Genomic DNA, 21,106 nt, shown 5'->3' on the forward strand with positions numbered 1-21,106 from the left:
TGAGTGGCTCGACAGTCACAGGTGTAATGGAGCGGGGGCTTGGGAAATCGGCGTTGAAAGCGTCGTCACCGATAGACAAGGTAACGAAAAGGGTGCTTAATGCTCTGGCCTTCATTAGTCAGGGCATTGAGCCAAGGAGTTCAGAGGTTATTTTGCAGCTGCATAATTTATTGCTGAGAGCACACATAAGTATTATGCACAGGAAAGGAGCTGTTAAACGGGAATGAGTGTGGAAGAGCTCCAAAGGTGGTGTCAGTACTCGATAACCTGAAGTGGAAGGAGAGGTTGGCCAGGATACGTCTTGATACCATACAATGTATGAGAATGAGGGTTTTTCATATCGACTTCTATAAAATTATGAAAGACATAGATAAGGTGGATGGAACATTCTTTTTCTCCAGGATGCTTGAGAATAAAACTTAATGGCATAGATTTAGCATGCACTGGAGAAAGATTTAAAGCTAACTTGACAAGCAATTTCACCAAGATTGCAATAAGTATATGGGATGAGCTGCTAGAGGAATGCTAAACTCAGGTACAAAAGTATTATTTCATAAGCAGCTGGATAGGTAGGTGGAGGGGTGTGGCTGATCGAGATGTGGGCCGAACGCTCGAAATTAGATGGAACTAACTGTACGGATTTTACCCAGGGGCTTGCACTTTCTATCACTACTCAATTTTCAGCGACATTATAACGTCCCATCTCCCCCTCCACCACAGCAGCTTTTTTGAATCACCAGCAACCCGCAACTGAGCTGTCAGAATATCTGTACAGCATATGTCATTACATATTTCCAGTTCTCATGTTATAGTTCAATATTCACTCAATCACAACAGGATAGAACTCTAATATGCTGAATGTGCAAGAACCTTCAGAAACTGAATCAAATTCGGCAACAAGTTTGTTATCACTGTTTCAAGTCAAGTGAAAATTCTTGTTCTGAGTAAGCAATATCGTGCAAAGACGAAAAGTCTCCGTAAATTGTAAAACGGATAATACAAATGAACTAACAAAAAGATACCACTCATGTGGTCTGGTTATAGACTGGTCAGAAGTCTGATAGCAAAGTGTGAGAAACTATTTATAAATCATTGAATCACAAACAAGAGAAAATCTGCTGTTACTGGAAATTGAAACAATACACACAAAACGACAATGGAATTCAGCAGGCCAAGCAGCATCAATGGAAAAGAGTACAGTCCACGGTTCGAGCGGTCACTCTTCATTAGGACTGGAAGGAAAAGATGAGGAGTCAGAACAAGTAAGTTGGGTGGCAGGAGGAAGAGAGGAGGTAGCACAAGCTGATACGAGAAACCGGGGAGAGGAGAAGGGGATGAAAAAGAGTGGGAACATTTATTGTAATGTTTTTCACTGGAGAAAGTGGGGTGGACTCTGTTACGAGAGGACAAGTCCATGGAAGAAAGAAACAGGAAGTAGCCCCAGAGGGAGGTGATAGGGAGGGAAAGAGATAAGGTGAGAGAGGGAAATAGGAATAGGGAAGTTTGGGAATCATTATGGGAATTTGGAGATATCGATGTTCATTCAGTCAGGTTGGAGGTTAACCAGACGAAATATAACGTGTTGCATCTGCAATCTGAGTGTGGCCTACTCACTACAGTAGAGGAGGATATAGACTTAACACTTCGTAAAGGGGACCCCAAATGCAATTAAAATGGCTGGCCGCTGGTAGGTCCCGTTTATTTTTCTGCAAGAGAGAGTAGACTCTTGGCAAAGCAGTGTCTGAATTTGCATCCGATCTCACCGATAAACAGGATCCATACCGGTGGTCTCCTTGCAAACGGAACAAGCGCTACATCTTGCCCGATACCTCCTTCCTCACTACCATTCCGGGCCCCAAACTGTCCTTCTGGGTGAGGCAACGTTGAACCTATGAATCCGCTGGTGTCATCTACTGCATTTGATACTCCCAGCGTGGCCGTCTGTATATTGTTGAGACCTGACTTAGAGTGGGAGACCGCTTCGCCGAGCACCAACTCTACGTAAGCGAGAAACAAAAACGGGATCTCATAGTGACCACCCATTTTAATTTCAATTCCCATTACCATGATGACGTTGCAGCCTACGGCTTCTTTTACTTTCATGATGAATCCACAGTCAGGTTGGAGGAGCAACACCTTATATTCCCTCTGGGTAGCCTCCACCAGATGGCTTGAACATCGATTGCTCGAACTTCCAATAATGCTCCATCAGCCAAACAATTCCTCATTCCTATTTTCGTATCTTTCTTTATCTCCTTCCCTGCCTATCATCTCCCTTTAAGGTTTCTCCCCCGTTTCTTCCTTCCATGGTCTCTGTCCTCTTCTATCAGGTCCCCCTCTCTCTAGCACTGGATCTCCTTCTCCAATCCACTTCCCTGCTCTGTACTTCACACCTGCCTCACACCCGCTTTCACATGTCACTTTGTGATTCTCACCCAGCGCCACTTGCTCTGACTCGTGGTGTCCTCATCTTTCTTACTAGTCCAGAAAAATGTTCTCGTCTCGAAAGGTCAACTGTACTCTGTTCTATGGGTGTTGCCTGGCCTGTTGAGTTCGTCCAGCATTTTGTATGTGTTGCATGAATCGCTGAGTGTGGCCTTTCGGCTCCAGTTTTTCCTTATTGGAGGACAAAGCTGCTAAATTTACTTTGATGGAGGAGGAAAATCATTGAGACAACCTCGCGCGTTTGTGAGAAACAGTGAGAATTGCCCCCTTGATGGAAATGGAAGCTAATTACAGTAATTTGTACAATTTGGCATTCAGCCTAATTAACTGTCTGGTCGGAAGGTTGGAGTCATTTCTCAATCTGGCGTTGCAAGTCAGTGAGATATAACATATCAGTTAGCTTTTTCAATCTGTAGAACACAGACCGTTTGACGCCCTTCCAAAACGAGTCGACTGTGATTCAGGTGCAGCTAGTGAGGTGCAGCTAACAATTGCCATTGTGTTGGAAAGCTAAAGGTTGATTTCCCCAAACTGAAGCCTCCGGCATGTCGGGTTCCCTAATAGTTCTTGTTGGGATATCTGTTGTTCATTTTGTACATAAACAATTGATTTTATATCGAAGGTAACGGATATTCTCATTGGTCAGCTTGTGGTACAAATGCTTCAAACACCACCCCTTAAAGAGCAGATTTCCCCATTCGCTTTGCACTCTCTAGACTTCTGTCTTAATAACGTAGTGTTGTTTGCTCAGTAAGAGGAAGTGTAGTGAAGTATTTTGCTTCCCTTTTGTCTCACAGGTTGTTCAAAGACAAGAAACCATGATAGCTGAAAACATGGAGCTTGAAAATACTTATGAAAATACTGAAGAACTTGTTGAATGGCGATGTAGAAGAGCTGGTGGCAATATAGAATCTTTGAAGCCAGGTAAGTGCCAATGTTGCATATTTGACGGGTCACTTCTGAATTGCTGAACTAAAATTCAGTATCTATCTCAATTTGAATAAACGGAGTAAAAAGGGCATTCGAGAGTATATGATGTCAGTAGAACCCCTCAAACAGCTGTGCTAATTTTAATGATAAAAGATAAATGAAACATGATTTTGCTTTGGACGCAGTTGATAATGACATAACCTGAAATGGGGATGGATATCCCTGAGAAAATAAGTGTTCTTCTCATACGACCAATGATATGCGGAGAGACTGAAGTAACAATGTTGAATGCAAAATTGAGAGAGGTAATACATTGAAGAGCAAATTATATGAGATGGTAGAATGCCGTTTATTTTTATATCAGACTATATCTATCTATCTATCTATCTATCTATCTATCTATCTATCTATCTATCTATTTATTATTAAATTTTAGAAATTACAAAGAATAAATGGGATAATAAAAAAGTAAGAAAGATAATACTAACCCTCCCCCCCTCACCTTAACCCCCCCCAACCCTTATCTAAAGAGAAAAAAAAAGAAAGAAGAGAAAGATTGCTTGGATATCGGAGGAACCCCACATGCTGCATGGAGTTCAAAATAATTTTGATATTTATTTTTTACTTTCCCCAATTACTATAATTTTATCTTCATAGGACCTATGTATATAATCCTATCTTTTGTAAGTATGGGAGATAAATTTTCAAAAATATATCATATTCATTTCTTAAATTATACGTAATTTTTTCCAAATGGAATACAAATATGTATTTCATTATTCCAACGATCCATAGTTAAATATAAATCAGATTTCCAACTAACGGCGATAACTTTTTTGGCTTCTGCCAATGCAATTTTTATAATTTTTTTTCTGAAACTTGTTCAATTTAAGTTTCGGTATTGTCCCTTCAATGTCTCTGAATAAAAATAATAGTGGACCATGTGGGAGTTGTACTCCAGTAATTTGTTCCAATAAAAGTCTTAAATTTATCCAAAATGGTTGAATTTTAAAACAAGACCAAGTAGAATGTAAAAAGGTACCAATTTATTGATTACATCGAAAACATTGGTCAGACATATTTGAATTTAATTTTCTGTGGTGTTATATATAATTGATGTAAAAATTATATTGTATTAATCTAAGTCGAATATTAATTGTATTTCTCATACTATCTAAACATAATTTTGACCAGTTTTTCCCATCAATTTTAACATTCAAATCAGATTCCCATTTTTGTCTTGATTTATGAATTCCTAATTTAATTATTTGCTTTTGCATCACATTATCCATACAAGATGTATTTTTTTAATTCTTCCTTTCTGAATCAATATTTCTATTTCACTAGGTTTTGGCATCAACATTGTTTGTCACAGCATTTCTCATAAATAGGCTCTTAATTGAAAATAACAGAAGAGTGTTATTTGATATTTTATATTTATTTTTTAATTGAACAAACGACAACAATATACCTCCTTTGAAACAATCACCTATATATTTAATCCCCTTTTGGAATTATGCAAAAGTTTATTGTCCATTGTAAAAGGAATAAGCCTATTTTGAATTAAAGTTCTTTTTGCTAATAAAGATTTCTTTACCTCATCATCTATATTTACCTTATTCCATAAATCAATCAAGTGTCTTAATATAGGAGATTCTATTTTTTCCCGTATCCATTTGGATTCCCATTTATATATAAAATCTTCTGGTATATTTTCTCCTACCTTATCCAATTCTATTTTAATCCATGCCGATTTTTCTTCATCAAAAAAAGAAGCAATAAATCTAAGTTGATTTGCTTTATAATAATTCTTAAAATTTGGAAGTTGTAACCCTCCTAGATCAAATTTACATCTCATTTTATCCAATGATATTCTTGACATGTTACCTTTCCAAAGAAATTTCCTTACATATTTATTCAGTTCTTGAAAAAAAAACTTCTGAGGTAATTGTATTGGTAAATTTTGAAATAAATATTGCAATCTAGGAAATATATTCATTTTTACAGCGTTAGCCCTACCTATCAGACTACTCAGGGTGAATACAGGTACTACCTAGTAATTCCTTAACCTGTGTTCCCTGCCCAGAGGAGCTTTGACATCTTCTGCAACATTCTGAATCAGCAGATGAATTGGAGAGTAGCAAATCATCCTCCTTTGAATAAAATATGGAGAAGGTGAAACAATGAATCTAAGGTTTACTGGGCTGAATGATTTATTTGCCGAAAGATTATAGAAATGTTGAGATATTTCGGGAACAGAAGTTAAGCCGAATTAGGCAAATAGGTCTACAGAATCTGCTTCACCATTCGATCATGGTTGATTTATTTTCCCTCTCAATGCCATTCTCCTGCTGTCTCCCATAACCTTAGATGCCCTTACTGATCATGAACCTATCCACCTCCCCTTTAAATATAGTCAAGGATTGACGTCCACAGCCTTCTGTAGCAATTAATTCCATAGGTTGACCATCTCTGGCTAAAGAAATTTCTCCTCCTCTCTGTTATAAAGGGATTCTTAAATTTTAAGTTTGCGTCCTCTAGTTTTAGACTCTCCCACTATCGGAAATATGCTCTTCTCTAAATATGCAGAACATGCAGCCGCTCAGTTCCCTGCAGAATTTTATGTCTAACATACAAAAGAGAATGAATTTTATACTGTGGATTTAATTGTTGGGCGGACAGATTTCAGCTCTTCCCGTATCTAAATCAGGAAAGATTTGCATTCCACATCTTATGCTAAGTAATGATTTTCACTTAAATTTTGCAGAGTGCCAGGAACGGCCACCGGAGCCTGTCCGAAGAAATCTCTCCCCCAGGCTGATCTACACGCTCCTGTGTTTCAGCATCTTGTTATCCGTTGCGGCTATCGTCACCGCAGTTATATTCAGTAAGTTGCGCAACGATGCAGTTAATTGTGACATTAGCTCCACAATGTGAATTATGAAAACTATCTGACGGCGCACAATATCCAGGGGGTATTAACAGAGTGATTTATATGACTTCAGTAGTTAGTAAGACGCCGTTGTCATAATTCAAGATTGTTGTGTAAACGGAAATCTCGAATTAAGTTCTATGGATCAATCAGATTTTTTTTTTAACAATCATTTATCTGCACATCTCTTTACACTTTTACTTGCGGGATTTTCAGTGAATTAGTGGAAGAGGAATGATATAACGTCATTGGACAACGTTTGTAGTTCCGGTAGTTAAAGGTCCAATCCATCAAAATAATGTGGAAGTACTGGGTTTGTTGAAACAGAAAATCGTGGGAGCATTCATAACTTGGGAGATTACTCCCTCCGATCTCATCCTTCCCCCATCCTATGCTGCTTTCTGTAGTGTGCCTTCAGAGTATGTCGAAAAGTTAATGTGATTTAAAAAGTTGCCTATCATCAGAAGAGGAAATATTGCTTTAAAAATAAAGAAGTGGGGTCTGTCAGGATCCCAGAAGGTGCAAAGCTGTAGGCCTCACACAGGCAATGTGAAAAAAAGGCCGGCGACAGATAAGTGAGAATAGAAATGATAGCAGTGCATAGCAAGAAATGTTGGTTGCATACGCACAAAGAATGTCTCTGCTCTGCAAAGCAGACATTTAACAGATAGGTTTCTTGTAGAACGGAGACTACTGTGTGAAATCAAATTGCAGTCGGCTATGTTGGAAGATGTCCGATTGAATCAGTGATGATATTGGTAGGACTGCCTGGATTGCTGAATTGTGAGAAGGGAATAGGTGAGAGCCCATGCATTGTATACTCTGTCGTTATATTTTTAAAATGGTGCTAGAAAAGAGGTAGTGATTTATACAGCAAAACGAGAGTCTAGACAGAAAAAAACACTCACAGGGAAATAGACAATAGACAATAGACAATAGGTGCAGAAGTAGACCATTCGGCCCCTCGAGTCTGCACTGCCATTCTGAGATCATGGCTGATCATTCTCTATCAATACCCAGTCCCTGCCTTGTCCCCATATCCCTTGAATCCCCTATCCATCAGATATCTATCTAGCTCCTTCTTGAAAGCATCCAGACAATTGGCCTCCACCATCTTCCGAGGCAGTGCATTCCACACCTCCACAACTCTCTGGGAGAAGAAGTTTTTCCTCAACTCTGTTTTAAATAACTGACCTCTTATTCTCAATCCATGCCCTCTGGTACTGGACTCTCCCAACATCTGGAACATATTTCCTGCCTCAATCCTATCAAATCCTTTAATTATCTTAAACGTTTCAATCAGATCCCCTCTCAATCTCCTAAATTCCAGTGTGTACAAGCCCAATCTCTCCAATCTCTCTGCGTAAGACAGCCCTGCCATCCCAGGAATCAACCTAGTGAATCTACGCTGCACTTCCTCAGTTGCCAGAATGTCCTTCCTTAAACCTGGAGACCAAAACTGTACACAATATTCCAGGTGTGGTCTCACCAGGGCCCTGTACAAATGCAAAAGGACATCCTTGCTCTTGTACTCAATTCCCCTTGGAATAAAGGCCAACATTCCATTTGCCCTCTTCACTGCCTGTTGCACTTGCTCATTCACCTTCATTGACTGATGAACTAGGACTCCTAGGTCTCTTTGCATTTCTCCCTTACCTAACTCTACACCGTTCAGACAATACTCTGCCCTCTTGTTCCTGCTTCCAAAGTGGATAACTTCACATTTATTCACATTGAATGACATCTGCCAAGTATCTGCCCACTCACCCAGCCTATCCAAGTCTCCCTGTATTCTCATAACGTCCTCTTCGCATGTCACACTGCCACCCAGTTTAGTATCGTCAGCAAACTTGCTGATATAGTTTTCAATGTCCTCATCTAAATCGTTGACATAAATCGTAAAGAGCTGTGGTCCCAGTACAGAGCCCTGTGGTACCCCACTAGTCACCTCCAACCAGTCCGAGAAACACCCATTCACTGCTACCCTTTGCTTTCTATCTGCCAGTTTTCTATCCATGTTGAAACCCTGCCCCCAATGCCATGAGCTCTGATTTTACTCACCAATCTCCTATGTGGCACCTTATCGAATGCCTTCTGAAAATCTAGGTACACTACATCCACTGGCTTACCCTCGTCTAACACCCTTTTTACACCCTCAAAAAACTCCAACAGATTAGTCAAGCATGATTTGCCCTTGGTAAATCCATGCTGGCTCGGCCTAATTCTATTACTGCCATCAAGATATGCCACTATTTCGTCCTTAATAATGGACTCAAGCATCTTCACCACGACTGACGTTAGGCTAACAGGGCGATAGTCCTCCATTTTCTCCTTCCCTCCCTTCCTGAAAAGTGGGATAACATTAGTCACTCTCCAATCTTCAGGAACTGATCCTGAATCTAAGGAACATTGGAAAATGATTACCAATGCATCCGCAATTTCCTGAGCCACCTCTTTTAGAACCCTCAGATGCAGACCATCTGGACCCAGGGATTTATTAGCCTTCAGTCCTATCAGTCTACTCATCACAGTTTCTTTCCTAATGTCAATCTGTTTCAATTCCTCTGGTATGTTATGACCCTGGCCCATCCATACATCTGGGAGATTGCTTGTGTCCTCCCTGGTGAAGAGAGATCCATTGTACGCATTAAATTCTGTTGTCATTTCCCTGTTTCCCATAACAATTTCTCCCAATTCATTCTTCAAGGGGCCAACATTGTTCTTAACTATCTTCTTTCTCTTCACATAGCTAAAAAAAGCTTTTGCTATCCCCTTTTATATTCCTGTCTAGACTGAGCTCATACCTGATTTTTTCTCTCCGTATTGCTTTTTTAGTTAAGATCTGCTGTTCCTTAAAACTTTCCCAATCATCTGTATCCCTACTCATCTTAGCCCTGCCATACTTCTTTTTCTTTAATGCTATACAATCTCTAACTTCCTTTGTCAACCACTGTGGCCCCTTCCCCCTCTTTGAATCCTTCCTTCTCATTGGAATGAACTGCTTTGCATCTTTTGTATTATCCCCAAGAAAATCTGCCACTGCTGATCCACTGGCTTTCCTGTCAGGGCATCCGCCCATTTAACTTTGGCCAGCTCTTCCCTCATGGCTCCGTAGTCTCTGAAATACCGAAAGGCCTCTAGGAAGAATATGTGACTGCTGGAATCTTGTTCAAAGTGGCACATATTGTGAAGACTGATCTGTTAAAACTAGCAGCTCTGGTGCTGGAAGAACTATCCTTGTAAGAGAAAGCAATATCAAAGGATATGTGTGGAAATAAATTATTTATGTTCAAGTTGTCTATCACAACGGTAGAATGAAGCCAGAAAATATCTTTGGAACTCTGTTTCAATAGCCGGAGAGCAGTGCCTTTTAACTTTCTTTCCGATACGTTGGCATATAGGACAATATGGAGACATATAAGACATTCTGCTGGACAGAACATAGACAGTGCAGGACACAGGAAATTGGACGACAGTCAGGAGGGGGAAAAGGGGTTAAGCAGCCAATGCAGAGTTCCCTGTGATCATGCCCGACAACAACAGGCATAACATATTGCATACCATTGTGGGGGGTGGTGATGTTGACCTAGCAGTGGAAAATCACAGCGGTCATGTCTGTGGTATTGAGTCTGGCTCTGTGACACAGAAGGGAGTTGGAAGGAAGAAACAAGCTGTGGAGATAGCAGATACCATCTTTAGGTGAACAGACATTAGGATTTGTGACAGGAATTGAATTTCGTGATGGTATGTTGTTTCCCGGGTGCCAGGGTGCATTCTTTAGTGGGTGAGTGAATAGCCAGAGGTCGCTGTCCTTGTGGGTTCAAATGACATCGATAAGAAGAGTAACGGGGTATTCCAATGTGAATTCAATGTGGGTTAGAAGCACTGTCGACGTTTCGGGCCGAGACCCTTCATCAGGTCAGTCCTGACGAAGGGTCTCCGCACGAAACGTCGACGGTTTTCTTCCTATAGATGCTGCCTGGCCTGCTGCGTTCCACCAGCATTTTGTGTGTGTTGCACAGGCAGTTAAGTGCTCTGTTAAAGGACACGATCACCAGGATTGTGTTCTTAGGAAAACTACCTGTATCATGTGCTAGTGAGGCCAGATATTCTGGTGTTACTTTATCTGCTATTAGTGAATGAGTCAGGTTAGGTGAAAATAAAACTGTGAGCAATCGCGGCTTGCAGCGGCATCGGGCCAATGGAAAAATCTACTGCATACTGACAGATGGGATTTCATGCAGACAAGTCTGAGATGTACTGTTACTATAAAGTTGTATAACATATGTATGAGGCCTAATTTGGAGCATTGTCTGCAGTTTTGGTCAATTACCTACAGAGAAGATGTTTATAAATTTGAAAAACAGCGAACATTTACAGGTATGTTGCCTGCTGGAGAGGACCTGAGTTATATGGTCAGATTGACTAGGTGAAGGAAATATAATTCGTTGGAAAGTCGAAGACTGAAACGAGATTTAATGGATATATAGATAATTATGAGGGGAATCATAGAGTAAATGCAGGCAGACTTTTATCCATTGAGTTTGGGTAGGGCACTAAATGGACATAATGAGTCATGGGTGAAAGGTGAAAAGTTTAAAGAAAGCATGAGTGAAAACCTCTTTACTCAGAGGATGGTGAGAGTGTAAAACGAGCTTCCAGCACAAGTGGTGCATGCGAGCTCGATTTCAAAGTTTAAAATAAGTTTGGATAGGTACATGGACGGTAGGAGTACAGTGGGCTCCGGTGCTGATCGATGAAAATAGACACTTTACATTTCTTGACAGGAATTAGTTGAGCTGTTTTTATGAACCTGTGATATAATTCTGCCCTCTTCACCACATCCTCTGATGTCCTTGATACTATGTATGGCATCACGTACAGCAAGCTGGATGAACTCAGCAGGTTGGGCAGCATCCGTGAAACGAGCAGTCAACGCTTTGGGCCGAGACCCTTCGTCAGGGTTGAAGAGGGAGGGGGCAGGGGCCCTATAAAGAAGGAGGGGGAGGGGGAGAAGGAGAAAGTTGGTAGGTGCCAAGGGGAAAAAAGCAAGTAAGAGGAAGGATCGTGTGGGGAAGGAGAAGCAGGAAGGGGATAGGCAGGATAGGTAAAAAAAGAATCTAAGTGGGAAGCACTGTGTGTAGTAGAAGAAAGCAGAATCATGAGAGAGGTGGTAGGCAGCTGGAAGTGGAGGCGGAGTGAAACTGGGATGGCGGAAGGGAGAAGGAGGAAATTACCGGGTATTGAATTCTGCAACTTCCGAGTTCCAAGTCAGGTCAAGTCGGAGTCCCGAGTCCAGAGTCCAGGTTAAACGCGAGTCCAAATCCCGAGTCCAGGTTAAGTCCAAGTCCAAGTCAAGTACAGGTTTTACTGGTTTGTGTCCACCATTTACGTCCAGGTTGATATTTTTTCCTCATTCCTGGCCTTCCGAGTAATTCTCAATAAACACAGTTTAGCTTATACTATCTCACTGTCTGCCTTGCACTTGAGTCCGCTTCCCTATGCCCACTTGTAACAGAAAGTTAAAACTTCTCAGCTCAACAACCCTATTATTCCTGCACCTTGTATGGAATCTGCCTCCCTATCTGTTCCTTGATGTCTCTGTTACTCTTGGGAGTCTATAAGAACACCAAATATAGTATTTGTCCCCTCCCTGTCTCTGACCCAAATGACTCAGTAGACAATTCTTCGATGACTTCCTCTTTTATGGCAGCCATGATGCTATCCCTAATTACTAATGCCCCTCCTATTTTGCCTCCTGGGGTGTTGACATGTAGTAATACCTTTCGCTGCACACCACCCCAAGTCTGCAAATGCTCAGAGACATCCTGGCAGAGACTACACTATCATCTCTTTTGCTGCCGCAGAATCTCTTATCTGTCCACGCAACTATTGAGTTCCCTATGACGAATGCTCCACCTGACTTCACCCTCCGTTTCTGAGGATCAGAGTTGACCACAGGGCTATTAGCTTGCCTTGCCCAGATAGGGCATCCCACTCACTACTATCCAAATTAGTATACCTGTTGCTCATGGTAATGGCCACAACGGGACCCGGCACTAACTTCGTTCTCCCAGTACCTCTCGTAGTGTTTACTCATCTATTCTATTGTTGCTAGAATCTTAGGTGGTAACGAGAGATGCGTAGAGATGTAAGAAATGCCAACTAGTGGAATTGTGCCACGGCAACAACCTAGACAACATCAGTTAGACGAAAGAGCTGATGGTGGACTTCAGGAAGGGTAAGGCGAAGGAACACAGACCAATCCTCACAGAGGGATCGGAAGTGGAGAGAGTGAGCAGCTTCGAGTTCATAGGTAACAAGATCTCTGATGATCAAACCTGGTCCCAACATATTGATGAACTTATAAAGAAGGTAAAACAGCGGCTATACTATATTAGAAATTTGAAGAGATTTGGACTCTCAAAAAATACACTCAAAAACTTCTATAGCTGTACAGTGAACAGCATTCTGACGGGGTGCATCACCGTCTGGTGTGGAGGGGCTACTGTACAGAACTGAAAGAAACTGCAGAAGTTTATAAAGCGAGTCAGCTCCATCTTGGGCACTAGCCTGCAGAGTAGCCAGGACATCGTTAGGGAGCGGTGCTTCAGAAAGGCAGTGTCCATTATTAAAGACTTCCAGCACCCAGGCCATGCCCATTTCTCAATGTTGACATCAGGTAGGTGACACAGAATCCTAAAGGAACACATTCAGTGATTCAGGAACAGCTTCTTTCCCTCTGCCATCCGATTTCGAACTGGACATTGAAAATTTGTACACTGCCTCAATTTTTAATATACAGTATTTCAGTGTTTGCACATTTTAAAAATCTATTCAATGTAAGAAATTTATTTATTTATTTATTTATCATTATGTTTCTATTATTATTATTATTTTCTCTCTGCTAGACTTTGTATTGCTTTGAACTGCTGCTGCTAAGTTAAAAAAAATCAGGTCACATGCCGGCGATAATAAATATGATTCTGATCCTGATTCAGAATTCTGCACTCTGTGTGTAACCACCTGCTGAACAATAGTGTTGATGAATTGTTCTGCCTTCAGGATGATCTTTATTTCATCCAGTACCTTCATTCGGCTCATCATGGGCTGGACCTGGCTGAACATCCTCCAGGTGCAGTCATCCGAGAGACTATCAGGTTCTATAAATTCCCACATCCTACATGTGGAGTATTCTGCTGTCATATCTGCCATCCTACCTGCACACTACAAAGGGTAACGAAAACCAAATATTCTACCCTGTTTCATACCCTAAACCTCTTGAGTCAAAGACTGACGCTCCTACTCTCAGCGTTGACCTGCTACCAAGAATGGCAGCGCCACTTGTTCGTTCTGTACTTTTATTGAATTCGTGGTACTGAGCACCCGCCGCTGATTGGGCATCCGGAAAGTCGGAATGCCCGCGAAGCCCTCGACATCAAATTTCCAATTGACATCCAATATTGCAAATCCCAGGGAATAGCAAAGTGAATGTGCTGTTTAGAGCCTAGCGATTTTTTTTTTCTACAGTCAACAATTTTGCAGGTTGATGTAACTCAGGTGATTGGGGTGATCGGAGCTATGATAATTCATGGCATTATAGAATTTGGTTTGATTAATGAGGATGATTTATTTTGTTCCACGAATGGGAGCAGTAGCCATTGACTTCCTTTAGTAATGCAGAAAATGTCTTCAGGGACTGTGCACCCACTTTCAACTGGTGGGCACTGCAATTACATTTAGTGTTATAAACTCCAAATAATTCCTGCCTTTAAACAGAGCAAAACAGAATGAGAGAACTAAAATCTACTTCCTCTTAGTCTCATCTTTCTGCAAAGCAAAATGAGCTTTAGACCATGAGAATAGTGCATATAGATATTTTAAGTTTTAGTTTCTCGGAACATTGTTGGAAATGTTTAGGAGCTGATTAAAGTTAATTTGTCATCCATTCTGCATGATATGATTTTCATTCTTAGAATGGATCCAACATCCACCATTCTTTATGAAAATACCGTTTTCTAAAGATGTGAAATATTCTGACAGCAGCTGAACTCTCATTCTATTCACTGTTGTGTACTGTGAATACATTCAGTATGCCCCCATGCTGCAAGGATTCCAGTACAAAAATCAGCATAATTTGCTTCAAAACTCAGGGAGTGGTTTTTATTTTTTTGTGTACTGCAGCTTCAAGGTTATGACAGACTTCAAATATAAAAGTAAATCAGCATGACCATGTTGATTTCTTGTATATCTGAGAAAGAAGGATAATGCTGGAGTTCAGCAGTGCAATCCAGCCAAATACCATCAGAGGTAACACAAACCAACCGAAACCTAATTACAAGATGCACGCCGTACCACTTGCAAAACATATCTGAGTATTGGATAAGTGGATTCAATGCCCCTCCAACTCCAAAAGTTCCAGCTAGTGAGTTCCAAGTCAAGACTCAGCATCACAATGTTATCCTAATCTCCCAGTTTGCCCCTACGAACTGCATTAAAATCACTAACTCGCTTTATTAAAATAGGTCCGATTTCCTCTTTGGAGACTCCTCATGAATTTCTGCACTCGGGCAACTTTCCTCTCTGTTTCCACTACTCCACACAAAGCACCTCTCATCCTCAGATAGATAACTTCACAGGCTTGCAACAGTCAAGTGAACCCTCACTAAACTAGCTTAATCTCTACATATGTTGCATGCTAAATTAGTGACCTGACATATACGCTAAACCAAATCAATGACAGCCTAATGCTTTCAATCTAGGATATCCTTCATATTCTTATATTCTTTACCCATCCAACGGTCATAAGGGGGCCGGTGGGTCGGGACACAAATGCATGACACTGACACTGAACTACCCGGAACAGGACTAGGCGTGAGAAGGAAGCGAGGGAAGAGAGGAAGAAAGGATGCTAGACATGCTACTGGCCCTGGACGAGACAAGGATTCCAGGCCTGGGCTAGGTCCTGACAAGGATTGTGGAACCAGGACACGGAACTGGGAACTAGAAGTCTGGGCTTGGACTGCGAACCAGAGACTGGCCAAGGACCCAGAATCTGGGTCTTGACTCGGGCTCGGACTCTAGAACTCGGCTAGGACAAGATGTGACTACAGGACGAGGAGAGGCAACAGGACTGGACGAGAGACTCCAGGACAGTAAAAGGGAACCCCAGCACCGGGCTGGGCAAGGCACATGGAGAAGACGAGAACACAAAGCCTTCGCTTGGACAGTAGAAGGTTCTAGGACGTGGCTAGGTCTGGAAGAGTCCCCAAAGCCTTAACTTGGTTGAGAAAGAGTCAGGAACGCAGAGCCTTGGTCGAGTGAGAGACAGGAGCATGGAACACAGAGCCAGGACCCCTGCTTGGGAACAGAACGTAAGGCCAGGACTGATTACACAGAATACACAATACGACGAGACAGTTCCCAACGTAAAGTTGCAGCAAGCGGCCGGACCTACCTAGTGAAGGTGAGGTCACAAAGACGGTTCACAACACTAGGTAGCGGCATACGGCCGGACCTGTCCTAACAAAGGCATGGACACAGAGAAAGATCAAAACCACGAAAGAAAGTTCCTTACCTTGCTCCGGTGGTTGAACATGACAGCAGAGAAGGCAAGGGTTACAGGCGAAGTCAGACTCCAGGCGAGGCAAGGCAAGGCAAGACAAGGAGAGTCTACACGCGAAGCTCCAGGCAAGGCAATGGGAGGCAAGGCAAAGCTCCAAGCGAGGCTCCAGGAAGAAGGTGAAGGGAAGAGATACAGACATGGGTTTGAACAGGAACATTCCAGCAGCTACAGTCTGAATCCTGAAGCTATTTATGAAGCTAGCTCAAACGAAAATCAGCTGCCTCAACAGAAACTGGGGGAAACTGGAAAACCTGGAATAAGGAACAGGACTTGACCGTGAACCAGAATGCGGTTTTCACGGACCAGATCATAACACCAACAAGGCCAAGAGGTTTAGGCGTAATTAGGAGAAATGACGTTCGCATTTGTACATACTTACATTGTCTTCAAGAAGTGCTTATGGTACTAACTGGAGGAACAAAGACTTATTGTCCTTGAATAACCTGTGATGCATAATAAAGAACCTGGTCGACTGTTATGTTCTTCTGGAAGATATGGTATTATAAAAATTTATATGGAAAGGTTGAATATGCCGGACTTCAGCAACCCCAATAAGCTATGTAAGATATCAAGATGAGATTTTTTTTCTCTAACAATATAATTCTAAATCAACAGACAGTCTTTGCAATGCATACTCATTATGCCTTTCACTTTGGCATATTAGACTTCATAAACAAGAGTACTCAGTAAAAATTTGGATGTCACCTTGAACTTGTATAAGAGAGAGGACTGAGGCTTAAGTTTGAGTATTGTGTTTAGATTGGGTCACTTACCTACGTAAGAAAAGATAAATACATTTGAAAGAAGTAAGAGAAAATTGACAAAGAATCTTCCGTTTCTGCAGGACTCGTGTTGTATTGAAAAACTGAACAGGCTTGGACCATAGTTCTTGTAACGTAGAAGATTAAGGAAGGATTTGTAAAAAGTACACAAAATCATGAGAAATACAGATGTGATAAATATAAGCAGATTTTCTCCACTGTGGTTCCATGGGAGTACAACTGAATGCAAATGGTAAAGAAGTAAAGGTGAAAAGTTTAAAGGGAGCAGGAGGGGAAACATTTTCACTCAGAGCATCTTAAGAAGATTAGAGATTTCAGGAGAATTAGGCCTTCAGACCTGTCAGTCTGCACTGCCGTTCCATCATGGCAGATCACGGATCCCATTTATCCATATACAACTGCCTTCTGGCCATATATTTTGATGTTCTGAGCGATCATGAAACAAATAAATTACGACTTAAATATAAGTACGGACTAGACTTCCAGTGCAGTATATGCCAGAGTATTCCACAGACTTACTACTCTCGGGCGAAAAGAATTGCTCCTTACCTCTGTTTTAAAGGGTTTTCCTCAAATTTGAGGCTGTGCACTTTAGGTCTGCATACCATCATCACAGGGGACATATTGTCTACATCCATCCTGTAAAGCCATTTCAACACCCAGTAGGGTTCAATGAAATGCACCTGATTCTTCTAACTTCCAGTGAGTACAAGCCCGTAGGCTGTCTCCAAAGGCCGCCATCCACTAATAGGCCACAGAGGTTGCTGTCATGGGAAATTTTGAATTTCCTAATGTTGACTGGCATCACCTCAGAGCAAGGGGATTAGGTAAGGTTAAGATGGTTAAGTATATTCAGGAAGTTTTCTTGATGCAGTATATAAAAATCCAACTGTAGTTGAAACTGCTTGATTTCATATTGGGAAATGAACCTGGTCACGTGTCTTATCTCTCGGTGGCAGAGAATTTTTGAGGTAGTGATCACCGTTACATTCCTTTACTATCCCACTGGAGATGGATAGGAGCAGGCAATGTGGTGAACACTACATTGGAATACGGGGTAACTTAATAACTTTGCAATTCTCCAGTACATCATCTTTCTTAATGTCTCTACACTCTAGTTGTCTTGTCCACTGTAAGTCATCCATACAATTACCAAGGTACTTTTAACTGGTGAATACTGAAGCAAATTATTAATTAAGTACCTTCGCTACTTTGTGCACCTCCACGAACATGTTTCCACTATTCCACCTGCTTATTCCCATTCTCACATGGCTCATCCTTCTGCTCTTCACATACTTGCAGAACATTTTCAGGGTTTCGTTAATCCTGCTATCGATGGCCTTCTCCTGGTCCCTTCTAGCTCTCCTAATTTCAGTCTTGAGCTCCTTCCTGAAACTATGAATTTTTCTGGAGCTCTAACAGTACCTAGATTCTTGAACTTTTTCGTAAGCTTTTCTGTTCTTCTGAACAAGATTGTCAACGCCCTTTGTACGTCATTGTTCTGTTACACTACGATACCTTTCCTGCCTCAATGGAACATACTAATGCCGACCGCTATACAAATGGTCCCTGAATTTTAGCCGAATTTCAGCCCTGAGAACATCTGCTCCCCATTTATGCTCCTAAGTTCCTGTCTAAGAGCATCAAAGCACCCCCTACCAGAATGAAATGCTTTCGCAAATTGTCAGCTCCTATCCCATCCAGCGCTATGGTAAAGGGACTGTAATTGTAATCACGACCTCAAATATTCTGTCCCACCAAGAAATGTGACACCTGTCCAGGTTCATTTTGTAAAACCAGATCAAGTACAGCATCTCTTCAAGGTGCTTTTTTTGACATATTGCACCAGGAAACCTTCAACAAGCCAACTCAACCTCAGCTAAACCCCATGGTATGAGATGATGCCAGTGAATGTTAGGAAAGTTAAATTTTCCCATCACATCAAAACTATGAATATTGCACCATGCCACAATCTGATTTCCTATCGGCTACTCGATATCTGTGTTAACTTTAGAGCACTATGAAAACACCTAGTTAAGTTGTTGTCCGCTCCCTGTCTCTGAATTCTACCTACAATGGCTCAGTAGGCAATTACTCCATGACTTCCTCCTTTACCGCAACCCTGAATCAATGCCTGATTAGCAAAGCCACTCCCCTGCTTCTTTTGCCTCTCTGGGTGTTGACATGTACCAATAGCTCTGGCTGCTCAGCTCCCCTTCTAGCGTATTCGGCAACATGTCAGAGACTTCCTGGAGCCTGGATCCCGGGAGGCAACACATTATCCTGGCTTCTCAATTGCGGTCGCAGAATTTTGTATCTGTCCCCGTAACTATCAAATTCCCTATCACTATTACTCCCTCTGACTTCAACCTCCCCTTTTTAGACTCAGAGCCGATCACACTGCTGTAAGTCTGGTTGTAGCTGCCCAGAGCTGATAAGGAATACGATCCAGCACTACTCAGCATGGCATACCTGTTGCTGATGGGAATGGCCAAAGGGGGCCCCTACACTGTCTTCTTTCTCCCGTCATCTCTCACGTTGTTCACTTATCTACTCCCAGAATTGTGCAATCTGTGTGTAACCACCTGCTGAGCAATCGTATCGTTGAACTCTTCTGCCTTCTGGATGATCCTAAATTAATCCCGATCCAGTTCCAGCACCATAATGCGGTCCTTCATGAGCTGGAATTGGCTGAACATCCCGCAAGTGTGGTCATCCAGGAGGCTACCAGGTTCTATGAATCCCCACATCCTACAGGTGGAGCAATCTGCTGTCATACCTGCCATTCTGCCATCCTGCCTACACTGTACAATGGGTAACGAAAATGTGGATTTTCCTACCTGTTTCATTCTCTAATACTCTTCAGTCAAAGACTGATGCTCCTACTCTCAGCGTTGACCTGCTACCAAGAATGGCCGCTCTGCTTATGCGTTCAGTACTTTCATTAAGTTCTCGTTACTGTGCACCCAACACAGATTGGGCATCTGGAATGTTAGAACGAACGCAAAGCCTTCAACATCAGATTTCCAATTGACATCCAATACTGCAAATCCCAGGGAATAGCAAAGTGAATGTGGTGTTTAGAGGTTAGCAGTTTGTTTTTTTTTTCTACATTCAACAATGTTGCAAATTGATGTAACTCAGGTGATTGTGGTCATTGGAGCTATGATAATTCATGGCATAATAGAATTTGGTGTGATTAATATGGATGATTAATTTTGTTTCGAGAATGGGAGCAGAAACCATTGACTTCCTTTAGTAATGGAGAAAACGTCCTCAGAGACTGTGCTACCACTTTCAGTTAGTGGGCACTGCAATTGCATTTGGTGTTATGAACTGCAAGTAATTACTGCCTTTAAACCGAGTGAAACAGAATGAGTGAAGTAAAATCTCCTTCCTCTTACTAGCATCCTACAGCGAAGGAAAATGAACTTCAGACCGTAAGAATAGAGCCGAGAGATATTTTAAGTTTTAATTTCTCGGAACAATGTTGTCAATGTTTGCGAGCAGACCAAAGTTAATTTGTTGTCCACTCTGCATTATATAATTTCCCTTCTTAGAATAGATCTCACATCCACTAATCTTTATGAAAATACTGCTTTCTAAAGAAGTGAAATATACCGAAAACAGCTGAGATGTCATTATATTCACTGTTGTGTACTATGAGTACATTCAGCATTCCCCATGCTGTACCAAGTTCAGTATAAAATTGAGAAAAATTTGCTTTGAAATGCAGGGTTTTGTTTTGTTTATTTTTTTGTGTAGTGCAGCATCAAAGTTTTGACAGACTTGAAAAATAAAAGTAAATCAGGATGAACTTGCAGATTTATTGTATGCCTGAGAAATAAGAATAATGCTGGAGGTCAGCAGTGCAATCCAGCCAACTCCCATCGGAAAAGTGCCAATGGATGGAAACCGAATTACATGATACACACCGTACCACTTGCAAAACGTATCTGACTATTGGATAAGTGGATTCAATGCCTTTCCCACTCCAACAATTCCAGCTAGTAAGTTCCAGGTCAAGCCTCGGCATCACAATGTTATCTTAATTTCCCATTTTACTCCTGTGAACTGCATTAAAATCACTAACTAGTTTTGTTAAATTATATCCAATTTGATCTTCTGAGACTCGTCATGAATTTCTGTACCCAGGCAACATCCCTCTCTGTTTTTTTTTCTCTACTCGACGGAAAAGATTCTCCAATGCTCAGATAGATCAGTTTACAGGCCTGCTATAGTCAAGCAAAACCTCTCTAAACTATTTTAATTTCTACATGTGTTGCATGCTAAATTAGAGTCCTGACATATACGCCAACTCAAAGCAATGGCAGCCTGATGCTCTCAATCTAGGACAACTTGCATACTCTTATATTATTTACCCATCTAACA

At 41.5% G+C, this 21,106-nt stretch overlaps 1 protein-coding gene across 1 annotated transcript in view; it reads left to right on the forward strand.

Annotated features, from left to right (window-relative positions):
- Positions 1–3,277: 3,277 nt before the first annotated feature.
- The window catches only part of LOC132405868 (CD209 antigen-like protein C), an 87,575-nt gene continuing 69,746 nt past the window's right edge, over positions 3,278–21,106 (forward strand). The window contains exons 1-2 of the mRNA XM_059990859.1: positions 3,278–3,369; positions 6,143–6,262. Coding sequence (XP_059846842.1) covers positions 3,279–3,369; positions 6,143–6,262 — 211 coding nt within the window. The 5' untranslated portion in view covers position 3,278. The remainder of the gene's footprint in view (positions 3,370–6,142; positions 6,263–21,106) is intronic.

This window comes from Hypanus sabinus, chromosome 16, assembly GCF_030144855.1.
Source record: "Hypanus sabinus isolate sHypSab1 chromosome 16, sHypSab1.hap1, whole genome shotgun sequence".
NCBI classification, from domain to species: domain Eukaryota; kingdom Metazoa; phylum Chordata; class Chondrichthyes; order Myliobatiformes; family Dasyatidae; genus Hypanus; species Hypanus sabinus.